We start from the raw sequence: 26,929 nt of genomic DNA, 5'->3' as shown, positions 1-26,929 counted from the left end.
CTAAGTCTTATAAAATAAGGCAGGAAAGCCACCGTTTCCCGGCGCACTACCCGTCCTTATTGATGACAATGCCAAGACAATCTCTTCCCGTTCGATTGGTCGCGCTAGGAATTTGCGGTGGGTATTTGTGAGCAAGGGTAACTGAATATGAGACAGATACTCCACGATGCGCTCCTCCGACATCGGGCACCTCGAGGTGTACAACGCAGCATAATATTCACGGAAACGGACCACTGCATCCACATCATCCGTCACCTCCTAAGTGAGGTGAGAGCTAATGGTTATCTTCCTGCCATTGTGTCTGCGTTGCTTGGCCATACTGCTACCGAGCGTTCTTCCTCTCCGTAAGACTTTGCAATAGCATATTTACCAAGATACTTTACCTCAGCATCGGCTTCATCGTTATATTCTCTTATCGTGTGCGTTAATTCTTGTGTCAAGTCCGTACTACGGTCAAGAAGCCGACGTTTTTCGATGTCTTGAAGCCTACCTTCTAAAAGCGCCAGACGATCACGGATAGACTTGAGGACCCCAGCATGCTTAGAAATGAGGATCCCACGTATATACGCCTTAAAGGCCTTCCAGACTGTGGTGAATGAGTCAACCGACCCCTCGTTTTTATCAAAGAAGTCCTCTATCGCAGAGGCTACCTCCTCTCGGAAAGCATTGTTAATCAGTGCATATGGGGGTAGTAGCCAGGTGAAGGGAGGCGGTCGGCGCGACGGGGCACAAACAGTGACCAGCACCGGGGAGTGATCTGAATAAGTACGTGGCAGTATCTTGCACGCTCGTACGCTAGAGAGGAGGCCCGCAGAGAACAGCCAGTAATCAATGCGGGTATGTATGTCGTGTTGTGGCGAATAGTGAGTGTACCCCCCTTGTGTCGGGTATTTTGTCCTCCACACGTCCTGAAGATCCATTCCAGTAATCTCCGCATTTAATACACGTGAGGGGGCCGAAGGGCGTCTGCTAGGCCCGTCTGATCGGTCCATGGCAGGGTCTCTGATCAAGTTAAAGTCTCCGCCCCACATCAGTAGTCCCTTCCCTAGGTTTTGGATACTAAGCGCTATGGTGGTATAAAAAGAGGGACAGTCAAAGTTGGGGCCGTATGTGTTAACCACGTGGAATTGCATTCCCTTACCAACACATTCCGTGATTACATATCTCCCCTCGGGGTCAGTGACAGTCGGTTGAAACGTAATAGAGGACTTTGGGTTTACCCAAGTCAGTATAGCCCTGGCGCTAGACGTAAAGCCCGCAGAGTGGATATGGTTGTGTAGTCCTCTGTAGTATACGGTCTGACTATCTGGGCGCAGGTGGGTTTCTTGCAATAGTGCAATGTCCACCGCGTGTCTCGCAAGGTACTGTAGGACCTTACGCACCTTCCTATGATCATTTAGACCCCTAACGTTCCATGTCAGAAAAGTAATAGTGTCACCGTCATGTGATCTGTGTATTATTCCAGAAGGCCGCGGGCCAGCAGAGGTCACGTCATCACCTCGTACAAGATCGGTCACTGTATGAACGGTGTATATACATGTTAGCAAGCGTCTAACAATTTCCCGCAAAGCATCGCTCGTGTCTGCCAACATCCCTGCCAAAAAGAATAACTAGTGTGGCTCTAAATGAAATGCATTCAAACAATTGTAACAACAACAACAGGAACCGTTCCTGCGTTCCCCCGTTCCCCCCACCCACGCATGCCCTTCCCAAACCTGGCAGCGTCCTATGTCCCTGCTTCCCCCATCCCTCCGCTCCCTGCCAAACCAACTCCCCACCACCCATCTTCCCCCTACCCACAACCCAATGCAAATACAAAAACAAAAAGAAATACCATCAACCATTCTCATGGTTAGATTGTGTCCAAAATATGTAGTGCACCAAAAAAGAAGGGGTGGTGGTGGTGGGGGGTAGGGGGTGATCAATACTCAGGGGCGTAGGTAGCCTGCACTCAACTAGTCAAAACTAAAATATAGGAGAATAAATCCTTTCCACCTCACCCTGCCCCCCCCCCCGCCCAAAGAAAGCCGGTAGCATGCTAGAACCAGTGCCTCATGAAATATCCCATAGATGTCCATGATCAATGTCAATCAATCAATCAGGACACCACAAAGACTGATTGAGTGCTTTGTGGTGTCCTGAGGCGGAAAGCCGGGACGGTGTGAATTTGCATGTACTTGTGGAACTGTTTGCTTGCTCATTCACCCACATTACATCGTTTTTAAAAAATTGTTAATGCGCCGATTTTTAATTAGTTTTCACTTGTGGTGTAACTGACATTTGATTCCTGACTCGTAAGGGATCCCCGTTACCCTCCCGCTGTAAACGCCGACCCAGTAGCAGAGTCATTCACTACCTGGGGACCGCGTTTTAGGCTCCGCCATCTTGGGTGAGGGAAACAGCAAACGAGCAGACTAGTGCTCGGAACATCCCGCCCTCGCAGCTACAAAATGGGACCACCCTCCAAGGAGCGCAGCGGATGGGCGCAGCGGGCGCGCCTAAGGCGCGCCGAAGGTAAGCCAAAGGTAGGCCCGTCTGTGCCCGTCCGTGCACAGACCGGGCATAGGGCTGGAAACGCTGTCAGCACTAGGCCCCTCATTACCTACAGCAGTCAGGAGCTATTGGCTATCGGTAGATCTGCTACGACCTGCTGCTGTAAACTTGACATGGCGACACTAAATGGTACAATAAATTGCGGTCAATGCCATATAGTGTTCCACCCGAAGCAGATTGCTGCTTTTGCAAATAATAATGCTGTTCTAAAAGGGGCACTGATCAATGCTAGATCCCTATCTAAACACGCACTGGACATATATGACACCATTGTAGAAGAAAATCTTGATTGCCTGTTCGTCACAGAGACGTGGCTAAAATCATGGTCTACGCCAGACATAGTGCAAGCACTCCCCCTGGGATATCAGATCCAAAGAATAGACAGGGAGGAGATTCGGGGGGGTGGAATAGCAATAATATATAGAGATTCCTTCAACTGCACCACAACGAAACTTCAAGAGCTTAAGGACGCGGAAGGGATGTGCTTTTTACTTAAACTCACAGACTCTTTTACCTTTGCTGGTGCTCTAATATATCGCCCCCCAGGCCCCTGCAAAAGCTTTCTAGAAAGCATAGGAGAGGCACTGAGCCCCCTGGCTACGCGCTTCTCTAATTTTACTGTATTAGGAGATATCAATATCCATCTTGACTCACCTATGGATACCTCAGCAATCGCCTTTAGGGATACCATGGACGTATTGGGCCTGACTATATGCGTCACACAGCCCACACATGAGGCGGGGCACACGATTGACTGCATATCAACTAACCTGCAAGACATTCAAATCAAATCCCATAAAATCCTAATCTGGACAGATCATACATTAATACCATTTGTACTACCATTTAAAATACTTAGAAATAATAAACTGGCAGGGAAAACTGTACACAGCAGTCAATTAGAATGGAAAGACGCCATGAAACATCCAGAACTGCTTAACATAGCAAAAGAACACGAACCTTCATGGTCAGGACAGCCTGAAGCTGATAATGACAACTTCAGGAAATGGATGTCAGACTTGAAAGCAACAGCAGCCCCGACCAACCGCAAACCTAGACCAACGGCTAAAAAACAATCAGCACCATGGTTTAACCCCATGTTAAAAATAAAACAAGGAGAGGTTCGTAGAGCCGAACGCAGATGGAGAACTAACTACTGCATTGAAGACAGGAATAACTACAAATCCACCAGAAGCGCATATCACGCTCTGATTAAACAAGCCAAAACCAAATTTTACACCTCGGAAGTAGAAAATGCCAGAAACAAACAAAAAACTATTTTTACAATTGTCAATAGTTTTAATAAACCTAAAATATTAGAACAAGAAATCCCGCCTTCAGAACAACTATGCAATACCATCGCAGACTACTTTGAAAACAAGGTATTAGCACTCACCAAGGATTTCATCACCTCTGAAGTTAGGGTAAATGAGGAAAACGTGGAAAGGGACAGACTGGAAACTTTCCTTCCCATTAGCTTGGACGAGACCCATAAGGCAATCTTAGCGGCCAAGTCAGGTTCCCCGTTTGACCCATGTCCTCCCGCACTGCTACATATGATGGTGGAGGTAGCTAACCCTGTGATTAACAGCATTGTGAACTCCTCTTTGACCACAGCAACAGTCCCAGCCGAATGGAAGCTAGCGGCAGTCAAACCATTGCAAAAAAAGCCACTCCCTGATCCTACCACCTTATCCAACTTAAGACCAATATCCCTTCTCCCTATGCTGTGTAAAATCACTGAAGCCTGTGTAAACAAACAGATCACCAAATTCCTGGAAGGAAATGAAGCCTGGCATCCCAATCAATCGGGTTTCAGGGCTCAACACTCCACGGAAACTGCCCTCCTGCTCACCTCAGATACCATCCGCATGGCCCTGGACCAGGGTAAGAAGGCCGTCCTGATTTTATTAGACCTGTCGGCGGCCTTCGACACTGTGTCACACGCCATTCTGATTAACAGACTTGAAACCTCTGGCATTTCTGGCACAGTGTTGGAATGGATCAAAAACTTCCTGAGTGACAGGAGACAAGTAGTTACTCTCGGAGAATTTCGCTCCAAGGAAAAATTGATAAAGATGGGCGTTCCACAGGGCTCAAGCCTCAGCCCAACACTGTTTAATGTCTACACCGCCCCTTTAATTAAACTAATATCGTCATTTGGAATTGATGTAGTCGCCTATGCCGACGATACTCAATTGATATTGGTTTTGGACAAAGACACACAGGAATGGGAAGAAAAACTTAAAAGCTGCCTCACGGCAACCTTTGATTGGATGAAAGTCAATCATCTAAAATGCAACACAGGCAAGACAGAAATCGTGCCAATGGGCCCAAATAACAACTTCACGCCCAAAACCTGGTGGCCAGAAAAGGCAGAAATCCCACGGAACACAACTCAATCGGCACGAAACCTAGGGATTACATTTGACAGCAATCTCTCTTTCAAGCAGCAAGCCTTGAAAGTGGCAGGTAACTGCTTTGCCATTATTAAAGGACTCAGGAAGTTTTTCGACCTCCTTCCTCTTGAGGCTAGGAAGACGGTAACAGTCGCTTTGGTGACGTCGTGGATAGACTATTGTAATAGTCTATATGCAGGTACTACAAAAACCACCACACATAAACTTCAAATGGTGCAGAATGCCGCAGCTAGGTTAGTCCTTAAATGGCCGAAGAAATCTTCTGCATCATCTGCACTAAATACTCTACATTGGCTCCCAATTAACAAGAGAGTCCTATTCAAAATACTGATTATCACCTTTAGAGCCACCCATGCTCTGGGACCAAAATACCTACAGCAGAGATTCGCCAGATACCATCCCTCTCGCAATCTCCGTTCATCTAGCTCTAATCTCCTGTCAGTACCTAGGTTCAGGCTCAGCACGAGAGGTGGCAAATCCCTTCCAGTACTCGGAGCAAAAGCGTGGAACACTCTTCCCCCCGCCCTCCGTGCCCTAGACAAGGAAAAAGATTTCAGAAAGGGACTGAAAACCTGGATTTTCAAGCTACAGGACTCCCGCGTTAGAGCACTAGTGTAACAGTTGGGTGAGTTTCCATCCACTCCCTACCTGTTTCCTTCATCTCTGAATCAGTATCTGGCGCCTTGATGCTCCCTGGAGTGACTGCAGCGCGGTACAAATGCTATTTTACATTACATTACATTACATTACATCATTGCAATAGCCATTATAATTCACAGTTAGGACCCCATTCTACCGTCCATATACAATGCAATCACAGAGTTACAGTTGGGCGGCTAGCAATCAATTCTCGGACTACAGTGGAGTAACATTTGAACTGCGTGTGGTACAATATGAGGCAGATATTATTTACGTTGGTGAAACTCAATCCCTTACCCAGATAAGGAAAATATGCATATTCCCTCCACCATGTCCTTCCCCACTCACTGTTACTGTGCATTTCGGCAACGGACCACCACACAAGCATAATGCTGCAACGGGGCTGACCTTCCACTGCATACCAACGGCACAGGTTACTGGAAAATTGTCAATACAAGTCGTTGTCATTGCAAGTAGCGTAACCATTGTAAGTGGGACTTAAAGTTAATCTTGATCCTCCATGGACCCTCCCAACGTCTCATCAAGTGGGTCAGACACCGTGAATCGCCGTCGGTCCTTCTTCCAGTCTTTCATAGTTTTCTGGAGCGCTTTCGAATCTGTAAATATTGTAGATCTCCCTTGCCTGTTGATCCGCAGTTTCGCCGGGTAGAGCATTGCTTAGTCGACTCCAAGCTCCCTCAATTGGCATTTCATGGGGACTGTTGGACCCGGCCCTTTAGGCAGGTTCACCCGAGACTTTTTGCTTTTTTCTAGCCTGTTTCTGGAACCTGGTGGTGGTGATTTTAGGCCTCTGCGCACTTTTTCACTGTGGTACAGTGTAAAGTGCTTGAGCTCTCTGTGTATGTGTGGTGAGTGACCTGCCCTCCCATAGGAATGAATGGGGAATATGTATGCCCATGGTAGTTCCTGATGTGTGGGGAGTGCAGGGGCGAGTTTGATATGTGCGAACTCGTGAGATTGAATGCGGCGTAATGATATATGCGGCATGACTGTGTATAGTCTAGAAGTGTCACTTTTAGAAGTTGGTATATTTGTGTAATTTGTGTCTGGCGTGTGATTGGCTGGTGAGCCTGGTCCATGAGTGTCTGGGCCTGCTGTGGATTGACTGTCTGGTTTGAGGGTGACAGGGGCTGGAGAGCCCAGGAGGTTGTCTGAGTCAGCCCGTGGATGAAAGGCAGCATCTGCTGCCAGGGAAGTGGGAGGAGATAGCACCTGATAGTGAAGGGCTGTGCCTGCCTGACCACAATGCTGGCTCCACCCCCCCGCTGGGCAACTGTCACCTCTGTCCCTGATACTGACAGGACTTCCCTATAACCAGTTCTAGCTGGTTCTCACACTGCCTACACAAAGACTTCAAAGACTTTTCTGTGTATAAGAAGGGGCTGTGTCCCCTTCCAAAATGTTCTTGTTTCTGACTTGAATCTACCAGGGGCGGGCGCTGCCCAGCCCCTGGATGCCTGGAGGACTCCTGGGGGACCCCTCTGCATTGCCTGGGCTGAGGGGGGGACTTTGCTGGACTTTTCCTGATTCCCCCTAGCGCCTGGGAGCACTTTGCCCTGCTTCCAGCGCTTGAGAGCGCTCTATTTCGCCTGTGGCGCTTGGGAGGCGCTTTATCTGGCTGCTAGCGCTTAGGAGCGCTTTATTTCATTTGGAGCGCTGGGAGCGCTGTGATTTTACCCCTCAGCGCGTGGTAGCGCTGTTTTGGCCCTCCGCGGCTGCCCACGCCGCGTATTCACTTTTTAAAATGTATTTATCTCAAGGGAGCCCACCCCTCGGATAATGATTGCCCGCCTGCCTGCCTAAGCGGGGCCGCTACGCTACCCGCAGCGACCCGGAAGTGGATGGCCGGCCGGCCAATCCTAGCGCGACCGGCCGGAAGTCCCGCCCCGCAGCCCGGGAGAAAGGAGAAGAGCGGGAGAAGGGTGATGGCCGTCCGGGGCCCCCGTGATCTGGAGGGAGCCCCGGGAAGAGAGGAGTAAGCGTGGCCCTTTGCGGGGCTCCGGTGTGCTGAGGGAGCCCCGGGAAGAAGAAAGCGTGTGGCGTCACCAGAGGCTTGGCCCGAGAGCCGCGCATGGATTGGCTGAGCGCTGACCCCGGAGGAAGAGAGAAATCCGGCGCGAGGCTCCCCGAATGGAGGGAGAGAAGCGCTGCCGCGTCCAAGGGAGAGGAGCCCTTGCCCCCGCAACAGCCCGGTGAGTGTTAGAGGGCTGAAAGGGGGGGGCTCCGGGTGGCCAAGTGGTGCTGCCGTTGACGGCCGGGATGCCCCTGATAGTTAGGGCGGCCCCGAATGGCAGTAGGTCGCCCCACCGCTCTTCCCGAGCCCTGATGGCTCCAACGTGGGGGCAGATTTGTTTTGAGAGCCCCGTGGGGCACAGTGTTGGCGGTGCAAGAAGGGCGGCACCAGTTGGCAGCGGGTCGCCCCAACGTTGTCTAGAGCCCCGAGAGGCTCCCTGGGGGGCATGTTTGTACAAGCCCAGTGAGGCTCTTGAGGGCAGCTGTATTTACGAGCCCAGCGAGGCTCGAGGGGCCATTGTTTGCAGAGCCTGAGGGCTCCAACGGCCATATCTAGTTTAAGAGCCTGTGTGGCTCCAACGAGTGGGTGCAGTTTCCGCCTAAGGGTCAGAGAAGGCCCAGTCGCAGTTTGTCTCCAGCTGCCCAGCAATTAGTGGGCAGCTGCACCGTTTAGGCGCAAGATGGAGAGCGAGTCCCTGAGAGTGACAGAGATGGCACAGAGGTGCCCGGCCAGTCACAGCTGCGCAACACTTAGTGCCAGCTGCAGCGTTTAGGCCCTTGTGAGTGTTCCCAGGTGCCCAGCAAGTAGTGGGCACCTGCTACGTTTAGGCTTGTGCTTGGACTGGCGCTGCATGGCAGTGCCCCTTGACATTTGGACACAGGGCGTCTGAGCCCCAACAAGGCCAGTTGGCCTAGGGACTGCCACAGAGGGTGGCTTATGTAAGTTTTGCGCAATTGTATGGTTATTGCACCTCTGAATGTGTTTTCTTGCATCATGAGTTATTCCTGTGTTTAGGCATCATGTGATTTTTGCGCTATTGTATTGTTCTGGCACCTCTTAATGTTTTTTTGCATCATGTGTCTTCCTTTTCCCTGCGCTGCACCTCTGAATGTCTTAGGCATCATGTATCTTCTTGCGCTGCACCTCTGAATGTATTTTATTTCATCATGTGCTTTGTTCTGAACACCGCTGAATGTATTTTTATGCATCATGTGTCTTTCTTTCCTGCGCTGCACCTCTGAATGTTTTAGGCATCATGTGTCTTCTTGCGCTGCACCTCTGAATGTATTTTTATTGCATCATGTGCTTTGTTCTGAACACCGCTGAATGTGTAGGTTTATGCATCATGTGTTTCCCTTTACTACACCGCTGAATGTGTTTTCATGCATCATGTGTAATGTGTTGTGCTTATACCCCTAAATGCTGTGTGATACTTAGGTGGTTGTTCTTTTAAGTAAAGGTGGTCCTAGTGAGGTCCTGGTTCCCTGCGTGACATTCTCCTAAGGTGTTTAGGGTTGCGTAGGGGGTACTTACCTGTTCCCAGTAGTTACTGGATGTGATTTATAACTGTTACTTTGTGCTACAGTGATTTTATATTCTTTTATTCTAATTTCTGACAGTATTTCATTTCTACTAAGTGCTGATTCTGACAGTGGCCCATGTGGCCCTGTCTTGTAAATAATCCCTTGTGAATATTGCCCGTGCCAGTTGGCACAATGTACATGTGTGATACTATCTGATGTGTGTTTACAATACAAAAGTTATTTTATAAATAACCTTGTGTGGAGTTCCTTTTGTGGTGTGCCGAGTATGTTGTTGCTGTTGTGTGCTGGCGCAAATGCTTTACACATTGCCTCCGAGTTTAGCCTTACTGCTCGTGCCAAGCTACCAAGGGGGTGAGCAAGGGGGTTATCTTGGCGTGTGACTTCCTTGCCCCGACGAGAATGGTGGTTTCTGCCTAGCTTTGGCGTCAGCCTTAGCCAACCAGAAATAGCCAGTTCTAACAGGGACGAATTGTCGTCTCGCCTCCTGTACTCTCGCAGTGAAGTCGGGAAACAGGGACAGAGTGCTCCCTTCATATTGCAAAGGTTATTTCTCTCTGGCTAACTTAAGAGCCACGTCCCGGCCTCTGTAATTCCATAGTTTTGCTACAATAGGACGAGGGGGGCCCCTGGCTTCGGTCTTGGGCCCAACGTGCGGTGTACTCTCTCCACCACGAACATCCCAGAGAACGCATCTTCGCCTAGCAATTTTTTGAGGAGGGCCTCCACAAATTGTTCCATATTGCCTGTAGGAGTACTTTCCGGCAGGCCTGTAATACGTATGTTACATCTTCATGACCTCGCTTCCAGGTCCTCAGCCTTATCCTGCAATATTTGAATCACTTTACCGAGCTGTTTGTGCTCCGAGTCCATGGTTGTTTGGGCCTCCTCCACCTCTCCAATGCAGCTCTCTGACATGTCCAAGCGTTCCGCATGTTTGTCTAGTCTCTCCGCCATGCGGTCCATGAGGTATGTCAGGGCGTCCATCTTTGTACCCAGAGATGCAATGCCACTCTGCAAGTTCTTTTCCATGGCAAGCAATATGTGGCGCAGATCCGACTCGGCCCCCTCGCTCCCCGTCACCTGTTCTCGTCCAGTATCTTCTTCTTGGGGTGGATTGTCTGAGTTTTTGGGCGTTTTGCTAGTCTCAAATGATATTTTGCGTTCTGTCAGGGTGGCCCATCGCATTTCCTAGAGTCACCTCTCCGCTCCACTCAATCTCTGTGGCCCGCTGCCACGACAAGAAAGTACGTTATTCGCACAGCGTCTCTAGTGCAGAGTATACTAAGATATTTCCTCCGCCAGGCCCGGTCGAGTCTGTAGCAAACCCAAGGCGTCGGATGGCGGACCGATCAGTGTCACACTCGCGCACTTCAATACGGTGGACCGCGACACTTAGGGTACGCACTAGCAGTGTTCGCAATAGTGGCAATCATAAAGTACAGTGGGGTCGACCCTCCATCAGCAGCTAAATCAAGTCGTCAGCAGGCAGCATAGGAGTGCACACTATATCCCCTGATACGTTTCCCTCATTTCAGATATCGAAGCATCGCCGTCGCTCGCTCGGGCCAGGCCGCGAATACTCAGTGAGCCCTCACTGCACCACTCTTGTGTCTCTCCCGTCTAGCACCGGAAAGGGAAGGGACGGAGAAGCAACGCGACCAGTCCCCGGTCGATCGTCCTCTTACTAGCGCTTGTAGTCCTAGGGCTATACAGCAGGCGACAATACACTCTCTGGTCTCCGCAGGGTGGTATGTTGAGTGCCTCACAGTATATGCTGGCGTGAGGGAGTCGCCTCGCGTTCCAGTTTGCTTGCTTCAAGTAGCAAAAATGGCGTCTCCGGGAGTGCACTCTGCTATATAAGGTCTCCACTCCCCTGTATGAGCAACCAGGTCGTCTGTAGGGCCGCTCCTGGCAAGCGTGGGGGAGGGGGGGGGGTCAATGGCAGAAGTGAGGGGGGGGCTCAAATCTCAGAAGGGTCTCACTATTTTATTCCATTGCGTCTCCTGGGCCCCACTCGGTATCAGCCATTTGCCTTCTGTGAGCCGTGGGGGTAATCAGGGCCACCCCCGCGTGTATATTACCCCCCACTGACCAAAGGTGTCTCCGCTTTCTTTCCGTCCCTCCAGTGGGGTTTCACCGGCGTCCGAGTCTCCTTCGGTTTCACAGGAGTCCCAATATGCAGATTGGGCCTAGCGCGGCCTAAAAGCCGGGCGCTCAATTTGCAGACCGGCGCTGCAGCAGAGTCCCAGGGCCCCGCGCCTCTGCCCCCAAGCAGCCGCCACACGCGCCGGAGCTCGTCCGCACCACTCTCGAGTCTCTACCGACCAACAGGAGTGTGAAAAGCCGTCGACTCGGTCTGCAGATGTGTTCTCCGCACTGCAGGACTCCAGGACGCAATCCCTCTGCCGCTCAGCCCTCCGATGGGCCTCCCCTCCTCTCTGGTCGCCGCGTTGTTCGGAGGGCCAACAACGTCTCTCCGCAGGGTCAGAGCCCAGTGGAACCGAGCTATTTTCCGCTCCACACCACTCAGACAGTGTTTGGGGGAGGTTTCTGTTCCAGTAGGCACCGGTACTGTAAGGATAAGTTAATGAATATCTGTTTGGGCGGAGGAGCGCGCGCTTCAGGCGGCCATCACCATTGCTGGCTAGCTCCGCCCCCCGCACACCACTACATTTTAGATGGATCCACTTCCCAGTTAACATAAATGCATGTCAGTGCCAACACTTATGTGTTGGACTCAGCATTCAGTGTATAGGGTTACAATGTGGATTTACCACCTTGATACCTGAATAGAGTCAGATTTAAAGGGTGAATTGATACAAATAAACATTAGCAAGAGGGAGCTGTGGTACAGGACAAGCTGCCTTTCACCTGTGTACAACACTGTGGCCCTTCAAAAGTGAAGGAATTCACAGTAAAGTGAACTGTGCAGCAGATGTGGCTGCAGAGACAGTGGAGCAAACCTTTAAATGTGCTACTCTGGTTTAATCTCATATTGATGCTGACATTTTGTTGGCAATACAAATAACATTAAAAGGCAAAAATCCTCCTGACGAAAATAGCCTCAAGAAAGATAATGTTTTGGGGATAGGCATAGAACTAATGAGTAAGCTAGATTAGATTTAGTCAGGGCAGGTCCTTAAGGGATAGGTTCAGTTCATGCTGGCATCAGCACTACTGTATCAATGCTACAGCAACAATATGAGTAACGACCTTTACCTAAGATTGCAAAATTTGTGACGCAATTTGCCATTTGTCAAAAAATACAGCATTCAACTGTTGTAAGACCAGCATCATTACCCCACACCACATTCACAAAGTGCTCAGTGTAATTTTCCTCAATCATATTGGGTTACTCTAGATAAGTAACATACGTACCTATTTATTGCAAACAATTCCATCTCTAGATTAGTTTATGTTTGCCAATACAAAATTCCACTTTTCAAGCAGTTATAAAAGGCTTTCAGTGCCTAGTAGCAATCCGAGCAATCATACATTCCATAAAGACAATTGCACTGTATTCGCCGCTAAGGCATTTAGAGATGCTATGTCTGCTTTGGAAGTATGAATGCTATTCTTGCACCCATTTAGTTCAGAATCAAACTATGTATTAGAACAAACCAATTGTATGCTTAAAACAAGCCTTAACTGCTTGTGTATTAGCTATGGTATTGTTGTGGTATCACACCTTGTGATCAGCACAGCGATCACTGAATGACCTTCCTAGAAGAGTATTAGGTGGTCACACCCCCATATGAGATACTCTTTGGTGAACCCATGGATGAACCTGATTTTATCTCCTTGGAATAGTGACGGAATCAAAAACAAATTCACGACCATGTTTCACGATTGGATTTGTTACAGAACATTCATGAAGTTAGAGGGAAGTTCCCTAAATTAAAGACTCCACCACTATTGAAGATAAAGCTGCTGACGGATGCCTTGAAAGGTCCTCTGTGAAGGATTTGAGACCACTCCAGATATCTCATCAGTAATGGCCTAGGAGGGCAGTGCCAGTGGCTGTTTTTAGCAATATAGCTGCTGAGCTATGCATCTCCTTACCAGCCGTATCCATTCTTTTGCTCTTCCGGTCAACTATTATGAAGATTTAGGGGGCAGGAGCATATCTTCACCAAACAGAAGACACTAATACAGAATTCAGCTAAGTATAGATCTTTAAGAAGCACGGTCTTGTTGGGCTGGCTTGTACTTTTTCAGCAGATATGGAGTTGCTGCCTTGAGAGTGGTGGGTATGAGGAATTTCTCTGTCACCAATTCTAGTAATCCATGCAACACAGGTAGGAGATGCCTTGGAGATGCTTTTGGTAAATGGGTCTTCCTTATCACAAATACCGATGTTTGATGCTTTGTAATGCCCTGATTGTTCATTCAACCTCCTCATTCCACTGCTTAATCCATTCCTCTATCATAGAAACGTTCTGTAGATACATGCCTTACTTTTTTATTATGTGCTGTAGAAATGACAGAGCTCTTAATCCTGATTCGATGAAAAATATTTAGAAAGCATTAACTATTAAGAGAAGACTATGAATAACCAATTGTTTGAGGTCTTTTACTTGCTCTGCTACTCCTTTCACTGAAAGCATCCATAAAGGAGTCTGAAACGACAAGGAATGGCAGCATGATAGAAAATTCCTCACCTGGGTCATCAGGTTGGATAGGAGCATACCAGCCAAATCAATTTCCTGCTGTATTGGATGCGAGGGATAGGCTGTGGATGCCACTGAGTCAACCTTTCCTTAAGGAAACTGACAACTGATAATGGCAGGGTGCAATTCAGGTCTAGAACCACTCAAAAGCAGGAGGAGGAGGAGTCAGGAAAAGTATGGGCTACGGCAGGTCAGAAACACAACAGATACTGCCTACAGGAGAAGTTACGTTGTACAAACAAGAGCACCACCGTGGAATAATTAGAATGGAGTGAGACTGGGAGCCGTGACTCATGACCAAAGGAGAGAGATGGTGCTTATAGTACAGAGTGCAGTCATGCCCTAAATTATGATTCATAAGGCAGGAGAAGCAAAGGGTAGGCAGTCCAGTTGCTGTAAAAGTAAGGTGACAACTTGCATTGTTAAATCTGCAACACTGCAGGCTATGTTACCCAAACTAACAAGCATTGGAAATGCAATAGGTCTCGCAATAGAAAAGTTGGAGCTATTGGTTTTGTAATTGACAATTTATTTTTAATGTGTGGGTCTTTAAAATTGCAAAAGTAATAGCTTTGTGATTTACAATGCCAATACTTTAAGCTTTTTTAAATGTGACACCTATAGCATTTGTAATGCTAAATGTTTTGTATGTACAAGACTTAGATGTATTCATTTACCAAATCCAAATGGTTTTTATTTTTTTAAATAATTAAGACTGAAATAAAAGCAATTGTGAACATCTCTAAAGTAAAAGCATATGTCCACCACAATAAGTGACACGGAACAGATATTCACAAACATTCTTGTCTCACGTTGCTACATCCAGAAATATGCTTTTCTAATATGATGGTAAAAGGGGGCTTATTCCGTTTTGAAATAGTCCCGCCCATTTATTTATACTCGGATGATACAGATCTATATGAACCATCCTGGGCAAGTGAAATTCATTTTTTTAAGTTCAATTGGGTTTATTGAACTTAAAAGCCCTCTGAAAAAGCCCTTTGGGTGATAAGCGCTATACGATTGTTGCAATTATTTTTATTATGATAAGAAAAATAGGACTGAGTTTAGCAATGCACATACCACACTGAGTCAGCTACACACACTTGACACACTTGAGCCCTGCATTGCCGTTCAGTTCCTTGAACACTAATGAGGAGTTTATCGTCCTAAGGGTAACACGCGAGCCTCTCCTGACGCCCTTAGATCGCGTGCTCCCGTTTCCTGACCACCAGTTGTAGGCGATCCCATGTTCCAAAAATTCAAGCCTCCCGCCTGTTTGTGCCCCCTGGGACTAGCCTGAATGACCATGCTTCCCTGAAACTAGAAGAGAAGGCCTAAAAATATCCCCAAATATACTGGCAGAGGATGATTTACGATTCTAACTTCAGGCGTCGAATATTTAGGAAAAGTGTTTGTGAGCTCTGCTGTACAATTGGAGAGAGTGAAAATACGTGCCGCCAGTGCGCATGCGCACCGCAGACTGAGAGATTAAATGGACCGGGTCAGCTTTGAGGCTTTTCTGGAACGCATTTCATTTCATGCCACATGCAACTGAAAATGTGTCCTGGCAGCATAAATTATGGTGCATGACCACAGAGATGGGATGCCTCCCCTTTGACCCGTAGGCCTACTGAGTGCTTCTTTGCCGACCTGTGCAGTAACATTAATCAGCCCCCTTCTGTTTTGTGTAACCATTTTTACAAAGTAACAATGTGCTTACATTAAAAACTATACATTTTGCTAGTAAAATCTTGGGCGCAAAAAAAATAATAATAATAATCTCCTTTTTTAGGAGTCTGTAGGGAAAATTGAAGTGGGGGTAAATATAGATACTTAGTTACTAAAGGCAGGGTGTTAATGGAATAAAAAAAACTGTGGTTCTCTCCAAGGGGCGCGCAGATGCAATTAAGGGCGTGGTTTAAAACACGTAAACTAAAAATCTGTGTCTGGCATAGTGTGTCCCAGACTGGTTTTTTGCTGCTTCTGCCATTGCATCCAGATATAAAAAAAAAAAGTAACACTGCAAACTATTGGTTTTGTCAATGGTTGTTAGTTGCCTAAGATAACAAAGCAACAACTATGGCTTTCTTGTATAGAACATTGAAAATGCTTCAGTTTTTAAATGATGAGACTGAAAGTACTATAATGAGTCTCTTCGAAGTTACCTCACAGCAGTGAAGGGTGGCACTGCTGCAGAGATAGGATTTGTTTTTCACCCAGAAGGTGACGTCAAAAAAGGAGAGCCCGATAGGGACCCGTCCCAGCTCCTGCTGTTTAGAACTGCCGGAGCTGAGCACTGGTAAGACCCGGCCCACTTAAAGCCCTGACTTCAGGTAGCACAGGTGCACTTCCAGAGTGCCCCGAGCTCTTAACCCGAGTGTCCATTGGCCGAGCAAAGATGCCATGGTTCATATAACACTAACTTCGGAGGTTGAAGCCCCCCACACCTCACCCGTTGGTGATTGAAACAGCCATGTAAATGTGGCGTATTTGTATAGCGCGAACAGTGACCCGGAGGCATCCCGGCGCTTGTACTCCTACCACAAGGGAACCCCTCCTGGCTTTTCCTTGTGGGGTGTCCACTCCTGGGCATCCCATGGTGAAACCAGGCATCCCTTGTGTATCAGGGGGCCTTTGTGGAGACTAAGCAAGCTATTGCCCAGAGTTGCAGCGTGGGACCCATGCTTAGAATCGGCACTGAGGCGAGAATATCCGGTCAGAGGAATTTAAGCCCAAAACCCGCCGAGGCGGGAATCGATCCCTGGTCCCTGGCCAGTGTTCTGCGTCAAGGTCTGCCGCTCTAAGCATTGAGCCACACTCCTCCACTAGCCATCGCAGAGGTGCAGTGGACCCCTGAGACCCGCGGCTCCTGCTGCACTCATGAGTGCTGCGCCTCTGGGATGTCTGTTGTTTTTAGTGACATGCGCCTCTGTGCTCAGACTAGACGACCCCCCCCACCCCCACCCCGCTCTCCACCGCTCCAGATTGCAGTGTTTTATGGCTACGCCGTGATTCACTTAAGTAACGGTTGCGCCCCTATAATGTTTATGCCCCTTTAATCGTGCCCACTGATTGTATTAGAACGTTTATTGCAGCGTTCGGGTGGGTGGTCAACAGTTAACATTCACCTGAGGTCTCATTTTACACGAGACATCCTTTGGCAGGAGGTCAGAAGTTCAAATCTCCCCGTGCAGATGGTTATGAAGAGATGGAGGCTACGTGAACATTGTTAGAAGACATGTATGCCTAGCAACACGGGCTAGGCGTGTTCACACGCGGTGCACTGTTCACACACACACACAGGCACCGCCTGGCACGGACGCACATGGAGAATACTGGGAAATTATCCATTAAATGCACGAGCATTGTATGTATTTAGCATCTTTATCAAGCGCTTTTCACCAATGGGTATTAGTTCACTGTACAATTGAACAACAGCGTCTGTGGCATTTTATACAAGAATAATATGATAACACCAATAACTACAACATAAGGTTATATAAATCTATACTGGTAAAAAGTTGTTTTTAAATTGAAGAATCTTGCTGTAAACTAACAGGAACCCTTGAGTGCATTTATAATATCTGTGAAGCTCGTGTGTTGCCTCGAGCTCAGGTCCACTGTAAAGACACAGTGGTGGCACGGAGCTCACAACATGACAACTGGAGTGTGTTTGTTTAAAGGAGTCCACAAATGTGGGGGCTGGGGGACAGCTGAAGTGGGTTCTGTCCGTGAAGGACACACACTTGTCTAGCTCGATATTCACTCGGGCAACAGGCAAGAACGCGTCGCCCTGACGCGGTGTTTACCTAGGAAGGGGGCAGAGGGGGAGTCGCTGTAAGTTGTGATGCCCTCTTGCCGGTAGGTATTTCTGCTCGACGAGCGCTCGAGAGCAGCTATTAAACGTGCAGCTTCCTTGCCTTTTTGGTGTCATGTGTAAACTTTGGGGTACGTGAGCGCGAGACCTGGGAGAGCTGTAATCCGAGCAGTGCTTGGAAAGAGCTGCTGCTCATCACAGGGAATACAGGAGAGACAATTAACGGCCAATGATGGATGAAATACAGCAGGGAGCACTGCTTATAGAAACACACCCATTACAAGTGCAGCCATAGCTTTCCTTTTAGTAAAACAATAAAATAAAGGAGACCAAACTACGACAGAAGGCAGAGAAGGGGAGGGGGGAGGAGAAATGCGACACGGCGGGCAGGGGAGGGGGCGGAGCGGGGAGAGCGGCGATGAGGGTGTGAAGCAGCAGGGGCCTTTGAAGTGAAGCTAAGCTTCACTTCAAAGGTGTGGAAGGAGTGCTGCTGGGGAACAGATGGCGATTTGATGATGTGCACGCGCATTTTAGGTCAATGCGCTTGCGCATTGACCTAAAAGCGCACGGGCACAGCACCAAATCGCCAGTCAATCGCCAGTCTAGGTAAACCTTATTTAAGCCCCTATAGTCTCGCTCAATGCGCATGCGCATTGAGAGACGAGGCCTAAAAAAGGACTAAGGTGAAAAAACTGTAAAACAAGATTCAGAGAAATAGAGGTGAAACACAATGGCAAGAACTGATATACCCAAAACAAGCAGGCACCAAGTATGGTAATAAGTGAAAAGAAAAGGGTGCAGTTCGTACTTCTGAAAAGCAAGAGGACTTGTATATATATGGTGCACCTCTGCATGAGTCACACAAGCATGCAGTGTACAAGAGTGAATATGACTTCAAGGTAAGGAACGCTTGATTTGTTATAGCACTGTTAAAACGTCAATCTTTACCAAAATCATGAACTCCCATTGCACATATATCTATTATTATTGGATGCATTTGAATGTGACAATATACCATCTGAATGTTCCAGAAAGCTATTTGTAACCCTAAATAATGTTTCGTTACATATGCTTTGGTTTAATTTTTTGTGTGATTTTAAACTTGTTTTTGAGGGTAATGTTAATCATAATATTGGGACAACTTGATTGATAATTAAAACATCTTATGCCTTGCAAACACTTAACATTATTGGCATAATACTATTTATCCAATCACTAATTTCTGTCACAAGGGGACATCACTCAACAAATATTTACTTTCTTTTAGTTTTTACTTGCCTGCTCATTGCTAGTTGAGGAGATACTGGATTCTGCCTCATCTAGACCTTTCTCTTCCATTTTGGGCTTCCAAAACCTTCCTTCACGAAGGAATCGTTGATGCAGTTCCATCTCATCACATGCTTTTTTCCATCCCATGCTACGTTTTACATGCAGCTGATGTATATTGACTGTGATTTCCTGAATATTCTCGGATGGAATCCATGCCCTTTATGAAATGTTTGGAAAAAACATTTTAAAATCGAAAGAACTAAACAATTTGCTTTGATACAAAGGTTTTGAAAACAAAAACTTCAGAATCAAAATGTGAGAAACTCAAGCACACCCATAAAGTGCCTAAGAGATGGCAAAGCACATTTGTTAAACTAACTTACTTGAAGTTTTAGTTCCCAATTATGGGTATCTTCATTGCAGTCATTTTATTCACGAGTCCTGAATATCTCCCCCTCTATGCTGGTTCCCAGAATACGTTTTCAATAGACTGAAGACTATTTTGTAAGCAAAATAGATATATGAAATAGTATTTGATGTTATGATGTAATCTGTGAGTAGCTAAACCATGAAAATGCAAAATACTTCTATCATCACGTATATGAAAAAGACAGATTAGAAAAAATGCTAAATATAGAAAATGGATAAAAAGAAATGAAGACAAAATTCATTTAAAAACAATTAGAGAATTAGAGATACCCTAGCAAGTAGCTGGTATAGTATTTTGCAAACAGGTCCCATCTTTGCTACTAGTTTGATTGATTTAGATGTTTTTAGGTTATTAAGCCAAACATAAACTGTACCCACCAGGGCAAAACAAGTAAATACACCTCCACTGTACAACTTATTTTGTAGGAAGGATTGTTAAGACATGCCTTCTTTACCAACTACTTTTGTAACATGGCTCACATATTCTCCATACTAGATTCAACTCGTTAGGTTGACATCTCTTTCTCGTGGTGCCCTTCGCCACACTTTCTGCTAATGCGTGAATGTGGTCCTGTTTGTGCATCTCTGATAGACACCGACACCTGGTAGACTGTACAGTTAGTTCCAGGGTCATTCTCGAAGAAGACAATGCCATTGTATTCCTTTCTATCTGTGATCGTTAGGAGATACTTCATCTCAGCTACACAAAACCAAACGAGCTGCTCTGCCACACTTGATAAGAGCACTATTTTATTATACAAACGATTTCCAAGTTAAAGCTCTGTGAGTGGAGCATTTCCATGCTGAGATCATCGAGGAACTGCTGCCAACAACCTCTGTTACACTGGGTGGTTTAGGGGTTGGTTGTGGTACTGTGAGCTAGCCAAAACCCACCAAACTCATGATGATATATTCGAAGTTTGTGGTGGTCTAATGCAGTGGTTCCCAAAATGTACGCTGTGGCTCCCTGGGGAGCCAACAAACCTAGCCTGGGTAGCTTCGCACCAAGCACTTTAATGCATTTAATGTTGAAGGATCTGTTGGCTTCAGCTAAACACTAATTAGACTTAAATGCATGATGTCGATGAATTGTAAGTGACACGCCTAAAGCTGTAAACGTAGTGCTTAATTGATGGCATGCTGAGGGAGATGACCGCCATATTTCACTGGATCCCCACGCTCCAACACTCCCGAAATAAGTGGAAGATGTCTGAATTATTTTGTTAGACTTGTTAATAGTTTCATTTTTTTCCAAATGCATTTTATACCAATGCAAGTTATCAGAAAAGTACAGTTGTTCTGTCTATTAAACACACTAAGTATTATTTAAGTATTGAAATTTGTACTTGAATCATAGGTACTTCCAGTACACATTTGCTTCAGTACACACACATTTCCAGACAGGCCTGCTCTCTCCTTGAGCATGAGGAAGTAAAACACCATATACGGCATAATGCCGTCATTTGGAAGAAAGAAAAAAAAAGACGTTTACATATTTTTTTCAGAGGAATTTAAATTGTTTGTATTACTTTGGAGGCAATTTTAGGGAGGGGAAAGCAAAAATAAAGCTGTATATGGTTTAAAAAAATCGATAGTCACCTTGCTGAGACAGGTGTGCTGGCACGTATGACATAGGTAGAAATGGAAGTGCATGCAAAAATTCTTCAAGCACAGAAACACTTTGGCAATGGGGCCTACATGCATAGGGGTGCTATCTGGCACTGTAAGTGGGATAAAACATTTTTAGAGGGTACTCCAAAAAAGGCGTGGGCAAAGAAGTTTAACTAGGAATATTTTTATTAGAGACGTCGCCTTAGGAATACGAAAAACTCTTGTGTATATGATTAGCTTCATCCCAATTATTTTCAGGGAGAAAAATGCAAGTACTCCCGTGGCTGGGCTTCCATCCACCCCACCCTGCAACAAAAGTAACAGTGGGGAGCCACGGGCAATAGCCAAGGGGTCAAGGGAGCCGCGGGTTGAAAAAGTTTTGGAACCACTGGTCTAATACACAGTCCTGCTATATTTGTAGTAACCGTATAGATACCTTAGATAAATGTGCTATAAGTGTTTCCATAGCGGCATATACAATGAGTGCTTCACTTAATTACCTTTGATGATGATGACCAAAGAAGCGTACATCAACTTGATTTTCTTCTTTTTTCATTACCTTGGCAGGCCAAAATCCAAAACCTTTCATTTTGGCCCACACCAACTCATGCGTTGGAGCCTGCAAAGAAATGTTTAGAATTAGTAATGAAGAGGGTAAGAATAAAAATGACAATTTCTGTACACACTTCAGTTATATGTAATATTTCCAACACATTACAAAGTTCATTGTTATGTTTAATTTATAATTTTCACAATAATCTTTCTGTAATATCAAATGGACGCAGATAAGGAATGCAGGTGAACCACATTATGGTTTGGATCAAAAGGTTCACGCTGTTTGCTTTATTATTTACTTGTGAAGAAATCGAAATTCCTGCAAAATGTATGCTCTTCTTTACTGGATCCAGGTATTTGAGCACATAGCTTAAGTTGTCTGTGCCATCATTTAAACTGTACAGCTTACTAATCAGATGCCTTAGACTTTCAGTAGAAAAGTGTGCTCATCAATATCATTTCTAAACTATATATTGTCTTGGAAAATGTTGTCAGGGGAAACACTATAACTGAAAAGTTTGCAGAAGTCAGTTCTGTAGACTTACAGTACAAGTCACTTCATTTTATTTTACATAACTGAAACACATGCAATGACTTTGTCAAGTTAAATTAATGGTGACTCTTCAATATGAAGTCAATTGCCTATTTTGGAAAATTACATACGCAGGTGTATTCCCGTCTTAGCCAATGGGACAGTTATCTGGGGTTACTGCAAATGTGCTACACTGCAACAGGAGGAAAACCACTTCTGTAGGCACCTGTTACTACTCACATCTAGTCCGCATTTTTGTATGAGTAGCTGGCACTTCCATGTATGGAGGATTCTATAAGCTGGCACGGCTCCTACCCTGTATTTCTATTTGGGTAAACGAGCAGGCTAGCTTTAATCATATGGTCATTACCGACTTACTAGTCTGAAAGTGGGGTCACAAAACTGAATGGCTAAGCTATATACGCATTAGGCAGACGTGAATTGTTTACTTCCACTCACATGAGAGTTATGGGAGATGTTGAAGGTGTCAAAAATGTTTTAATGTCTTTTCATATGGCAAATCATGAGGAGGAAGTATATAAACAAGCATTTGCAATTCAATAGGTCTTGCACTTACGTGAGTTTCGTAAATGCGACACCTATTGTATTACAAATGCTAGTATATAAAAACGCCCATGCGGGGCTTTAACTTTAATATCGGCTGCGCCCCTTTCTTTAGACAAGACATGTTTCAGCAGAGTCTAAGGAAAGGGGCGTGGCAGCCATTAAAGTGAAAGTATAGTATGGGGCGCTTTTACAAAAAAAAAAAGCGGTTGTTTGTCAAGTTGACAAACAAATGTTTTTTTTGTAGGAGCGCCCCATGCTCCGTTTTCACTTTGTTGGCGGCCATGCCCCTTTCCTTAGACTCGGATCATTTAAGGAAAGGGGCGTGGCTGACATTAAAGTGTTAGTGCGACATGGGGCAATTAAAAAAAAAAGTTAAAAGAAACATGCGGCAGGTGTTTGGTGCGGCAAGTAAAACAAAGATACTGCCGCCACTATCAGCATGGAGTACTGTGCTATGTAAAAAAAATAAAGCTGTTGCAAGAGCGTGTCCTGCCTGCAACAGCAGGCATGCGAAGCCCAGTAAACAAAATAGTGCTTGGATGCTGTAACTAAAGCCTACCGAGCAACAACATATGCAAAAGGGGTGTCCTCATGGGAGATTACAAATGTAGACAAGGTGGTACTAAGGAGGGGCTAACAAGCCTATTTATAAATTAGAAGCCAGCATTTATGAAGGACAATGACACAAGCCAATGATAAATATGGACAGAGAGTGGGCGGTGATTCAAGTGCATACTCCAATACAGCATGCTTCGCAGAGCAGCGCATGCGCTGCCCAGGCTTGACCTAAAAACCTACTGTTAGGTACTATATCATGATCCAAACTTGCAATAGCACAGACTCCTATTTAAGATTTTGTGAAGAATAACTCAGAAAGGCAGTGCTAGCCAAATTTCGGATCAGCACTATTAGGAGTTATCTGGGCTTTCTCCTTGGCCAATAGGACTAAGTGTCTATTTTAATTTGTCCCTGTGATGAGGTCTGCCCTCAGTCTCTGACATTTTATCTTTTTCTGTAAGTATTGTGTTTCCTAGTCGCAAAGTTTTAATACCAATTTTAAAATCAAAATAGAATGTTTCTATGTTATGAATTATAAATAATTTGAGTTGGTACTGCGCAAGTGATTTTTCAGCCTTTCAAAATCATCTTGAAGATTTAGACGTTTCCATGCTAGTATCTCAGTGGAAAATTCTAAGACCATGTTTCTCTGAGTAATGTTGTCTAACTTGGCTTCCAGTGCTTGACATGCACCCTGGATGTCTCTTTGATTTGATTCTGAAATCCTAAATCTTTTTTGAATTTCTGCCAGAAAGTCGAAGAGTAAACCCTCACGGTTTACAGGGCCAGTGATCATGGATCCTTTATTTCCTTCTGGACTGTCACTTGTCCCACTCCTCGGTGTCTACAATGGGCCCACACTTTCCTCTGGCAGATCAGCCAAAGTAGCATATCTATTCTGAATTTGCACTTCCTGGCCACCATTGACAGCAAGCGCTACTTTAGAAACAACAGCACATATGGTGTCTACATTCTGATTGTTCAAAGTGGCCTGTTATTAATTTTCAGATGATTTCAGGGCCTGTTCAAGGGCCAGTGTGCCCTGGAGCACGGTACTCTTAGCTAAACTGTTTCTTTGTGCCATAACTCTAACAAAGAAGTTCAGCGATGGTGTGGGTTTCACTGAGAGATTCGAACTTCTAGCTCGCCTTTTTCCCCATTCTGTCCTGTGACGAAGATGCAGTTATACCAGCTTGTTTTACTTGTGTCTTAATATGGGGCTTAATGACTAACTCTGTATGGAGCTGTTGAGGAGTTTGGAATAGCAAGGCTGCCTCACATTGATTGGATGGAAGATTAGGTTCTCATCATCAAGTTCTGCCCCGGATGCGTAATGATGAATAACTCCCATCTTGCTTGGTTACTTTCACCGCTCTTAGGCAGGTGGAAGGCTTTTTCCCGCCTTCAATGCAAATAGGCTGCTTCAACCACGTTAGCAGCGTTTTTGCTGTACTGAGGGCAGCCACCTATTCTAACTTCCTGTAATCAACCCCAGGAGGGCAGCTGCAAGGAGTGAATGATGGGGACGGAGGCGCTGCCATTGGCTGACCTGTTCTGATTCTTCCCAATGCAGCAGCCGGCCCCAGCATGGTCCAAGTACAAGAGCCTCTCAGGAGGGCTAGAGTAGCCGTCGCCAAGCTTCAACGCAACAGACAAGTCTCCTGGAAACGTTGCAATCATCGGCCAATCGCTACCCCCTACATTCCCACAGTCAATGACGTGTCACCATCTATACGGCCCGTCCCCCTCTCCACCGGTAAGTTTGCTCTCCTCCGAGGCATCAAGTCGCGATGCACATTCACGCGAGGTCGCCATCTTCACCTCGAAAGAAAAATGGGCTTTAAGTAGGAGCAGAAACAATTATAAATAATTTGTGATATGTTATGAGTCTTTGACTCTGATGTATTTGTGTAACTGTATTGTTTTTGTTCTTTTATGGGTTTTGTTTAAAATCCAAAGAAGAGCAAATGATTGATTGAAGTCAAAAAGGTCATTTGCAAAGATTCCTTTAAAAAACGAAGCTAAAGATTTGTCATGGAACAACACACGTTTATTAACCATTGGCATCCAGTAAAAATGAGCCATCTCCTGATTTCATCCACAGCAGACTAATGACATAAAAGAACATGATATACATTAACTTGTGCCACCAAAATAACGTCAACACATCTCCTCCGTTTCACATGACAAACATACATTCACAATACACAAAGAAAGCCCATCCGTAGTGTAGTACGATTCAGTATTGTGTGCTTGTGAGTTGTTTGTATTGTGTGCTGAGAATGTATGTTTATATGAATCAAATGGGGGAGGTAGAGGAGAAAGACAAAAGGACTCGTCCTTCTATCAAACTTAACATAAAACAAAGAAACCCGGTCCATCAATCTTGGACTTGACTACCATTTCTGGTTTGGAAAACAGAATGTTTTTTTTTGCTAACCCTTCACCCACCAGGGTTCCCCCTAGGTGGCATGCTTCATCATGGAGTCCTTCCAATTCCACTGCGGAACGGGGTGTGCTGCAACCTATGAGTTACCTAGCAGAATTGGAAATACCAGTTGATGAAACATGTCAACAAGTCCAAACCAGAAGTGGAAGTCAATTCCAAGATTGACGGACGGGCTATCTTTGTATATTGTTAAGTTTGATAGGAGGACGAGACCGCTTGTCTTTCTCCTCTACCTCCCTCATTTAATTCATATAAATATACATTCACAACACACAATAAAAACAACTCACAAGCACACAATAGGGAATTCCACTACACTACTCCACATGTCTCACTTGCCTTCTAAATGTCTACTCATCTCTGACTGCATCATCTACAATACCCAATGCAAAATAACCATTCCCGAGACAGAGGCCCTACTGAGCACAGCAAATATTGACCTGTCATCTTCTCTGTAACCCAATCATCAATCTTTACTCTGTTTTTCATCACCCCTTTCTTCAAATCTTATTCATGTCCTCCCTTTCACTTCCTTATACCCTTAGCAGTAAAAACATTCTAATTAAATTTCATGTGCACTTGTTACTCAATCCAAATCGGAATCATATTGCTCCGTGAAATCCTAGACACAAATGGTATTGAGTCAGTATTAAGGTGCTCAGTCCAGTAATTTCAGAAATCGCTCTACCTCTACCTCTGTCCACCAACTCACAAGATCCATATGCCCACTCTGTAGGCCCACTGCACCAAAACATCATGAGATCATCCAGTGTTGCTGTAAAAATCCCCACATGGCATTGGATACATCCTGAACATCAGTTTGTAAAAATATAATTACTTATATTTGAAAATGTTCTTTCTGATGGATAGCTAGCCTTTCCACATACTCCTCATCATGAGTTCTTCCCTTTCCTTCAGGCTGGATCCGAAAGATTTGTTTTAGCACATGGAACTCACAGGCACCAGACTGTGTTGTTGTAACTCCAGCAGTAGATCAGCAAGATTTCTTCCCTGGAAGTAAGGAAGGAGATCCATTAAGGCATCAACTTCCTCTGGTGAAGCCTGCTCCGCTTAACTTTCTGCACTCCACTAAACACAAGTCAGAATGAAGATGAAGCTAATGATAATTAAATGTTTCGGAAAGAACTTTACAAAATAATTTACAGTTCCTCAGCAGAACAAAGGCAAGAGGACAATTAGGAATCTGCAGGAGAACTATTAGATCTATGAGAAAGTATAGTGCCGAAAATAAGTAACAATTTATTCTAATGGCTACTT

General features: G+C 45.6%; 1 protein-coding gene across 3 annotated transcripts in view; it reads right to left on the bottom strand.

Annotated features, from left to right (window-relative positions):
• Positions 1-26,929, bottom strand: part of ZMYND11 (zinc finger MYND-type containing 11) — a 685,469-nt gene that overhangs the window by 296,515 nt on the left and 362,025 nt on the right. For all 3 annotated transcript variants that reach the window (XM_086941507.1, XM_086941508.1, XM_086941509.1), the window contains exons 11-12: positions 21,491-21,609; positions 18,960-19,167 (exon numbers count right to left, since the gene is read on the bottom strand). In XM_086941507.1, coding sequence (XP_086797633.1) covers positions 18,960-19,167; positions 21,491-21,609 — 327 coding nt within the window. The remainder of the gene's footprint in view (positions 1-18,959; positions 19,168-21,490; positions 21,610-26,929) is intronic.

The sequence above is a fragment of the Lissotriton vulgaris genome, chromosome 10 (genome assembly GCF_964263255.1).
Source record: "Lissotriton vulgaris chromosome 10, aLisVul1.2, whole genome shotgun sequence".
In the NCBI taxonomy this organism is placed as follows: domain Eukaryota; kingdom Metazoa; phylum Chordata; class Amphibia; order Caudata; family Salamandridae; genus Lissotriton; species Lissotriton vulgaris.
Note: the sequence above shows the minus strand (reverse complement) of the source record. Positions and strands in the feature narration are given on the sequence as shown.